The sequence below is a fragment of the Ochotona curzoniae genome, unplaced genomic scaffold, assembly GCF_017591425.1.
Source record: "Ochotona curzoniae isolate NIBS_2020 unplaced genomic scaffold, NIBS_Ocur_1.0 contig_2355, whole genome shotgun sequence".
Classification (NCBI taxonomy): domain Eukaryota; kingdom Metazoa; phylum Chordata; class Mammalia; order Lagomorpha; family Ochotonidae; genus Ochotona; species Ochotona curzoniae.
Window position 1 is genome coordinate 1 of NW_024465433.1, and position 9345 is coordinate 9345.

At 43.5% G+C, this 9345-nt stretch overlaps 1 protein-coding gene across 1 annotated transcript; it reads left to right on the top strand.

Annotated features, from left to right (window-relative positions):
- Window positions 1-6507: 6507 nt before the first annotated feature.
- LOC121152126 (oxysterol-binding protein-related protein 1-like) lies at window positions 6508-8986 on the top strand (the record flags this gene model as incomplete). The annotated part of the gene is made up of 3 exons (XM_040974015.1): window positions 6508-6950; window positions 7825-7959; window positions 8889-8986. Coding segments are annotated over exons 1-3 (260 nt in total), but the record flags the coding sequence as incomplete, so codon positions are not given.
- Between the last annotated feature and the right edge of the window lie 359 nt (window positions 8987-9345).

Sequence of the window (9345 nt, forward strand, 5' to 3'; positions counted from 1 at the left end):
AGTGATTTTTCCTGGATGGCCCAGGGCTTAGGTATTTGCACAACTGGATGTAAAAATAGTTGACTTTCCACATGGAAACTCTTTTCCTTGTCACTTGAATTTAAACTTGGCCTTGCAGGTTGGTCAATTACTGTACCAGTAAAGCAGCAGCTTTCTGTTTCTTTCCCCAGTTTGACAGCTGATGAGCAGTTGCAATTAGAAATTTCTTCAGTTTCCTCATTGGCTGCTGTCGATTTGCATGGATAAATTTAAACTTTGTGTTAAGCCTGGTCATAAGACAGAATTGTGTGGCATAAATATTGAATTTTTCCAGCTGACTGATGCTGTAAATACTAAAATTATTCTAGCTTAGCTTTCTTCCTGAAACATGACCTTCGTGATATACACAGTTGCTTTACCCAGTTTTAGCATATACCTGTGAGTGAATTGTATACATTTTCTCAAGAATGTGTCACCAAACTTGAGTGGAGTTCACCATGGGTGTCTGACTCGCCAAAGAGGGAAGGAAGTAAAATATGCTTTGTATCTCTCAGGTTTTAAAAATCCATTTAGGGAACTGTGGATTTGAACAATTAACATCACTAAGATCCTTTTTAGATCATTGCAGATGATGGAGGCAGTACAATGATAGGTCAGTTGCTATATTTTTTAAATAAGATGTTCTTGTCTTTCAAGAGCTCTTCAAGGTCTTTTGCACTGCAGTCTGGGTTTTTGTGCCTGCCTCCTCTCAGTTTGATGCCTTACCATTCTTTGATTGCTTGCGTTCTGGGTGTGAGAAGAGCAGAAAGGTATTTAAATTTTTCTAGATTACAAAACTTTAGTTAAGCTTTTAGAATTTATAGGAGCTTTTCAAGCACTTTTTTTCATGTGGTATGTATTACAGGCATCTTTTTTCCTTCCTGTATCTGTGGGGAGGGGAGAGATAAAGGGAGAAGCCACACCCAGCCTCCCAACCATCTCAGGGTCGAGCAATTTAAATGTGACCTCTTGGACCGGCATGCTGGCATAGTGAGTAAAATTGTCCCTTGCAGTGTTGGCATCCCGTGCTCATGTACCAGCTACTCTGCTTCCCATCCAGTTGCTTGCTAATGGCCTAGGAAGGGCAGTGGAAAATGGTCCGCATCCTGGGCTCCCTGCTACGCACATGAGAAACCGAGAGAGGGTTCCTGGCTCCTGGGCTTAAGACTGGCTGTTGGTTCCTTCTGGGGAGTGATACAGCCAATAGAGCTCTCTCTTTGTGTGTCTGTGTCTCCGTCTCCTTCTTTCTCTGTTACTCTGGCATCAAACCTTTTTTAAAAGTGACCCATTGAGCTGGTGATAAACCCATGTGCTTCCTGTGCTGGCCCTCAAGTTCATACCGCAGTCTTGGTCATCGACCACTGTTAATCCCAGTCTGCTGGTGTTTGCCTGCTGGTAGCAAGTGGATATGTCCCTGTCTTGTTGAACAGTGCTGCATGCCTGAGTGTTTTCCCTCACAGGTAGACGTGAAAAGATGACAGTATAGACAACACTATTTCCCAGCTGAAAGCTTAAGTCTCTAGACCAGGATTCCTTAGAATACAGAGCAAAATCCATTCAGTGAAACTAATTAGGGAAGGTGTAAAATACTAAAATGTCACCTCCAATATATATTGTATTCTCTCAGGAATTATATTATAGTTGTGGTGGGTTTTTTTAGGGATTTTGTTGTTGTTTGTTTTTGTTTGTTTTTAGTACTTTTTAAATCCAGAATCATATTCACTGATACGGTTCTTTGTTACTTCGATGAAGTAGTCTTTTACAGTCCTTAAGAAAAATCTGTTATGCTCAGCGAAGTCTCAGCAAAGTGGGAACAGGAAAAGGGCTGAGCCAGAAATGGCGTCGTCTCTGTCACCTTCTGCTTGAGGGACGGCTGTCCTCAGGCTCTGCCTGGTCCATATGGTAGTAAGTCCCTGCTGGTTTGGAGTGGGCTTCCTTCCATCTGAGGATGCTGGAGGAGCTGGAGCTGGCCCTTTGCTCATCAACTCCCCCTAAAGCATCTCCCAGCCTCGGGGGCACCCTCGCTTCTGAGGGTCCTTGGGGGACCTTGGATCTCTAGCACGCCATGTTGGTGGAGGCAGTATTTACTTCTCACCTCACTTAAACTTGTCACGCTTGTTCAGTGTTTTGTGTGGATTAATCCATTCTCTCCAGGTCTCTGTGAAGTACGCAATGAGGCTGTCTCCTCTTCAGAAGGAGGTTGGGGATTTGGTCATGGCCACAGCCACCAAAGGCAGTGGAACACAGATTTTTAATCCCTGGGAGTTTGATCTCAGAACCCTTTTTCCCACTTTGCTTCTCAGTTGTGGTAAAATACACATAGCCTCACCACCATAACCATTTTTAAGCATGCAGTTCAGAGGCACGAGACAAAACCACCCTGTTGTGCTGTTGCCGCTGGCATCCGTCCAGAGGACTCGTCGTCCTGCATGGCTCTGACTTCCCTGCCTCTGGCAGCCATGCTGTTCTTTGTAGTCAGGGTCTGCTGTCCAGCTGCGGCAGTCTCTGGGTCTGGAAGCTCAGCGTGGACTAAGCCCACAGTGAGTGTGGCGTGCCGCCTCTCCCATGGCAGCACTTACACTGACTTACCCACATCCTGGTTGTGAGCAGCAGAAATATACATGTGTGCCCTGGAAGGAGTGTGAGCTCAGCAGTTTCCCATCCTTTCTTTCTGCCAGCCTGAGATTCCCAGGTTTAAACTTGCATCTCTTGTTTTGCTTTTGAGTAGAAAAGCAACACATGTTCGTTTTAAGAATTGCTGAAAATACTGAGAAGAAAGTAATTAAATGTGCTCTTCTACTGGTTCCTGATGATAGCTGCTGTTAACTTTTCTTGTACCAATCTTGGAGTATGTGTTTATGTGTCTAAAATCATCAGTATTAAAGTAATAGTTTTAGACGTGTTTCATAACCGATTTGTTTAGGTTTTAAGGCAAATACTTAGAAGAAATTACAGTGAATTTTGAAGTAAATACCTGACTAGTTCCACAAACAATATCAATCCAAAATACTGACAGATTGTAATTAATGAACTATTCTAAATGCTACTTTCTTCCTACTTTAAAGAAAATAAAAAAACTTCTTATAAGATTTATTTGAAACGTGACATGGAGAAACAGGCAGAAAGAGAATGTCGCCTGTGCTTGGGCACACTCCCCAAATGACTGCCTTAGAGCTGGGCCAGGCTGAAGCCAGGAACCTGCAACTCCAGCCAGGTCTCCCACCGGAGCGGGTACACTGGGGGGGTCATCTGCTGCTGCCCTCCTGGGTGCATTAGCAGGGAGCTAAATCAGAAGTAGAACAGCTGGGACTCAAGGTAGCACTCTGTGACATGGCGTGCTGGCCGCACGGGCAGTGGCTTAACTTGCTGCACCCAGCTCTGACCCCTTCCTGTTCCTTTTGAGTAACACATTCCTGTCACAGGTGACTGTACTGTTACAGGATTTTTCACAACAGAACTAAAAAGATAGTTCAGTCTTTCCTGATGTATTACTGATCAAAAGCATATGTTCAGTTTAACGTTACTTCTTTTTTAAGATTTTTTTTTTAAAAAAAAGATTTATTGATTTTTATTGGAAAGGCGGATATACAGAGAGGAAGAGAGAGAGAGAGAAAGATCTTCCATCCGATGATTCATTCCCCAAGTGGCTGCAACAGTCAGAGCTGAGCCAATCTGAAGCCAGGAGTCTCTTCTGGGTCTCCCACGCGGGTGAAGTGTCCCAAGACTTTTGGCCTCCCTTGACTTCTTTTCCAGGCCACAAGCAGGGAGCTGGATGGGAAGTGGAGCCACAGGGACTAGAACTGGTGCCCATGTGGGATCCTGGCACATTTAAGGCGAGGACTTTAGCCTCTAGGCCACCATGCGGGACACTAATGTTACCTTTTAAAAGATTTTATTTTTCAGTGCACTTCTCAGTTTGTGTAGCATATTGTGTTAAGCCACTGCTTTCTTTGGAAGTCCAGATCGCATATCTGAGTGCTGGTTCTAGTCCTGGCTACTCCACTTCTGGGCCAGCTTGCTGCTGTGTTCTGTCCATGCATTCTGCGTTCCCCTAGTCCTTTTACCCCAGCAACCGCTGACCTTTCCCAGAATGTTGTATAATTGGCATCGTGCAGCACATAGCCTGTACAGACTGACTGGCTTTATTTCTTTATGTACATTCAAATTACCCACATTTTTCACTCTGATAGATTTTTTTATTATATGGGTTTAAATTGATTTTTAACAGATTTTTAAATTAATTTTATAAGTAAGTTACAGGAGAGAGAGAGAATTTCATCTTATCATCCACTGGTTCACTCTCCAGTTGGCTCCAAGGACAGAGCTGGGCCAGGCCACAGCCATGAGTTTCACCTTGATCTCCCTTGTGGGTGGCAGGGACCAAAGCACTTGGGCCATCTGCTTTTCCCAGGCCACTAGCAGAGAGCTATATTAGAACAGGAGCAGCTAGGACATAAACTGGCCACCCATATGGGATGCTGGTGTTACAAGTGGCACGTTATCGGTTATGCCACCTACTTAATTTTTTAAAAAGATAAAAGAGAACGCGTGAGAGTGAGCTTCCATTTGCTGGTTCACTCCCTAAATGACCATAATAGTTATAGAAAGCTGAAGCTGGAAATCTGGAACTCCATCCAGGTTTCCCATGTGGGTGGCAGGACCTTAAGTATTTGAGCCATCATCTGCTGCTTCGCAGGCATCCCACACAGTGACTTAGCCTGCTAGGCTGGTACGTTGGAGCTTTATTAACAGTTTATTTAGCCAGAGTTGGGTCAGGCTAAGGTCGGAGACACAGAACTCAGTACAGCTCTCCCACATGAGTAGCAAGGACCCCAGTAGTTGGAGCCATCGTCACTGTCTCCTACATTGACAGTGAAACTAGGACATGAACGCTGATATGGGATCTAGGTGTCCCATATTTTAACCACTGTACCAGATGGCATTTCTTTCATGTATTTTTTAGTACTGAATACTATTCCAAAAGTATGCCACTTTGTTACTGGACATTTTTCATTAACTGTTCTGTATTCAAGATCCTTATAGTCTGATAAAGGAGACAGAGAAAATGCACTGGTGTGTGATAACCGAAAACAAACTCCAGACATTGGGAAAAACGAGGGCCCATCTGAGGCAGGGGCAACTGCACTGTAACCCTCTGTCCTTGAGGTGATGAAAATGCAAGTGGGAGAATTGTCTCTGACTTGGGAGTTGCTGTTTTGTAGTTAGTAAGATGGGTTGGTCACTACCCATGATGTAGCAAAGATGATGTGACCTAATATATGATCAGATGCTAAGGTGTGAACCATCGAGTCTGTTATTGTGGGTGTTAGGAGAGAACTGTACCTCCTCTTGCTTTATTCGTGGGATACAGGACCCCTGAACACGAAACAGTTGGGTTTATAATGCACAGTTAGTTAAGATGAAACATGCTGGGTGTAAAAGAGGATTACTTTTGGAATGCTGTTCACTCGTTGGCTTCCTGCTCAGTTACATGTTTGATGAGCGTGTGGAGATGACAGAGCAGATGGGAAGTAGTACATACCTCGTTTGGTGCTTTTGTCTTACAAAATCTGAGTCTTGTGCATCACTGCCCCGAAGTATGTTTGCAAGACATTTAGTGTGGTAGTATCTAAAAATCCGAAGTGAACATGTCTTTTTCTTTTTAATTGTACAGTCCCTTAGGCTCAAGGATACACTCTCCCACCCTTCCCCCAACTCCTCCTCCCCCCTACAGTTTTCCATTATATTATAACAATAGTATAGTCTTCCAACAATGTGCTTTTTGACCCAGAAACTGCACTCAAAGAAATCTGTGAAACTGTATTTTTATATATTTTTGAGGATGTGTGATTAGTTTGTGATATGTTCATTTATGAGCTTGGTTTTAGATTTAACACACAGCGTTTACTAATGTGCCCAAAACTGAGCTATAGCTTTGTAGGCATACTGTTCTATTTGGTCCATGTTACTGATGACAAAACTAGCAGAGTAAACTTGGCCAGGCACAGAGCAGCCAGCAGAGGTTCAGTGGCCCTACCTTTATGCTATTGCACGATGATAAAATACTTGTTTGAAGACTCAACATACATGCCTCGCATTATGTAAGAGTAACAGTCCAGCAAAGAGCCGATGCCATGCTTCACAGAAACAAAGCACTCTCCCTACTGCCCCCCTTTTCATCTGTTTGCGCATATGCATACAGCATGTGTTAATATGTAGGCATATGTTCCAAACTAGACCTGCTATGTGCCTCTGCAGGGAAGAGAGGGAGAGGGAAGTGAAGAGACCTTTTCCTGTTCTCACTTCTATATTGTATTTTGTTCTTAGTTATGCATTGAAAGAATAGAACTTTGCTTTTAAGCAGGAGGAAAAGAACCAGGATATCTCAAAGACATACATTGGTAGTGTCCGTTACTTTGGCTTTCTGCAACAGTGAATCTCTGGGTTTAGTGGAATCTTAGGCTGCATGTGCTTGAGATGGCTGAGGCTTTTTTCCCTTCTCTCACAGAGTATCATCCTCTCTCAGCTCCCCAGCAAGGCAGTAGTAAGTGTGCCATTGCTTTTCATTAGGTTGAACCGCTCCCTGTCTGTCCTGGCTCTGCAGTCTCTCATTTAATGAGCTTATTTCCTCTGAATGTGCTTGAGTTGCAGTTTTGGGAAGGTCGCACCATTTATAATTATGTAGTTCAGTAAAAGTTTTCAAGGGGGAGAACAGAGCTACTCAGGTGACAGTTCAGCCAGACTTCTCCCTGGACCATGTACCAACCATGTGACATTAGTGAACGGGCTTTATGAGAGACCTGGTTCTCAAGGGAAGGAGGAAGAATGGCAGGTGGAGGTGTGGGAAGATCTTCAGAATATTCTGGAAGAGACCAATATAAGTTTGTGAAAGACCTAAAGACTTCATGAGGATGTCACAAGCTGGAGACCAGGTAAACAAACTTGAAAGATAGCAATTTAAGTCAGAGACTCTACACAGTCACTAAACTCTTAGAAAATCTACTGTGATTGTATAATTATGTCTGAGAAAATAGACAAATATTTGCCTCCTTGTACCCTAGTCCCCGGTGTGTGCAAGATTGGCGTTCTCAGAAAGAATCAAAGAGTCTTGAAATCTGTTTTGGAAGATTATCTGTGTGTGATGATCCTCAGTTGTAGTGACAAGCCCACAAGGTGACATGGCAATGCTAACCCACGTGCCAGGGCACAAAAGCTTTCCCACTGAACTACACCCCGTGATTCAGTGCTCTACCGAGGGGGATGTTCTCTTAGTTGTTCTTTGAGGGAGCACAACAAAGAAAATACCACTGATGGGTAATGTGCAAAGTTCTGAGTTAGAAATTAGCTTGGTGTTTTTTACTAGTAAAAGTTTAATTTACCCTGAGCTGGGTTTTAGTTCACTCAGTGAGAACCCAAGGTGCTGAAACTGCCTCTGCACAGACCCCTCATTCGTTGCATTTACACCACTGTCATGGCTTCAGTTTTTTCTGTGCCCAGCGCCTTCATATCCCATGTTCCAGTTCTGCTTGAATGCACATTTGTTAATAGCTTATGCTTGCCACTGGCTTGTAAGGTACTTGAAGCCAAGGAGTACCTGGGCAAACTTCCTTCAAGGATTAGGAGCATCCTCCGAATTTTTAGGTACTGTGCAAAGATTTGTAAAATTGAATGGATGTTAGATGTTAGTGAGTTAAATGTCATGAATCACAATTTTCTGTTACTTCCTTTCCAGAATTACATTATATAAAGATTGTGCGCAGTTCACCGTGTGTATAGGACATAATGCTTTTCTATCTTGTTGAATAGGAACTCTCCAAGATCACGATGCCAGTGATATTTAACGAGCCGTTGAGCTTCCTGCAGCGGCTGACGGAGTACATGGAGCACACTTACCTCATCCACAAAGCCAGCTCCTTTTCAGATCCTGTGGAAAGGATGCAGGTGTGTGTCAAGCCAGACCTTGGCAGGTTTAAGTCTTAGGGGTTTCTCTCCCACCTATGCTCCCCAAGCCACCTGCCAGGACATAGAGTGAAATCCAGCACTGGGGTGGGCCACCTTCACAAGGGCTTCGTTGTGGCCCTACCTCTGTGGCCCCTGCCTTCTGCTAGCCGGAGCGTGACCTGGGAGGAAAGACTGATGGGGACTGATGGAGAAGCAGAAGGTGTCATGACCACGCATGGGTATCGGGAGCTCTTTGTTTTAGGAAGTACTGTTGTGGTCGTGCTTCAGCATTGCTTCTTACAGATTTCCTTACTGTATTGCCACACATGTACACATGCTTGTTCCCAGGTGTGTATAGATCTACACACAAAAACATTCACATGTATTAAAAGGCAGTGAAGTTGCACTTCTCATTTTTCTTTTACATAGAAGATATTTACACATGGGTAGATGAGGTGAGAGTAGAGAAGACACATTCTCATTCCAACAAAGCAGTACCATCCTGATGAGAATTCTGTTGTTTCATGTATGTAAATAGGTCCTTCCCAACCTCGTTGGACTTGACACCAGTTAAATTTAGCTTATATCTCTTCCCTGTGACTGCAACTCCTGTGCCTTTAAAATTGTTTTAGATGAATAAAGGTAACTTTGGCTGTGAAAGTTCTTAAACTGTCCTCTAGAGAATTTGTGGCAGTCACAGGATGTTAAAAAATATACAAGTGTCCATGTTTGGGAATAATGCTTAAGAGATTCAGGACTTATTTTCATTCTGAATGTCGAAGCTGCTGTATTAAGTTGCTGGAGCCATTTTAAAAATCCAAAGTAATTAGTTCAAAATAACTTGGTAAATGACTGTCCTTAACAGAATTTCAGTGCCTAAAGAATGAAGAGCCAACTGGTTGTAACTGGCTCACTGCTCTGTCCCCCAGTGTGTGGCTGCCTTCGCGGTGTCGGCTGTTGCTTCCCAGTGGGAACGGACCGGAAAGCCTTTCAACCCGCTCCTGGGCGAGACCTACGAGTTAGTTCGGTGAGGTCCCTCCCTCTGGGTACTTGGGTTTGTGTGACTTTATGAAATCTTTCATGTAAAGAGGAAAAATCTTGTTGTGAGCATCACCGGCTACAATCATGTATGATTAGAGCACAGTAATAGTTTTGTTTGTTTCTGTGGAGCTTGTTATTTTAGTGTTTGTATTCAAAATACTGACATACCTGTGTTGCAGCATTATAAAAAGTAAGTGCAGGGATTTTAGCATTCCTGAATTCATGGGAATAAATAGTCTATTTCCCATTGCCTACATCATATGACATGATGGGATTTTCAATAACCGTGTAAGACATATTGGCATAAATACCTGCTGTGGCCTGGAGCTAGTGAGTGCATCTGGA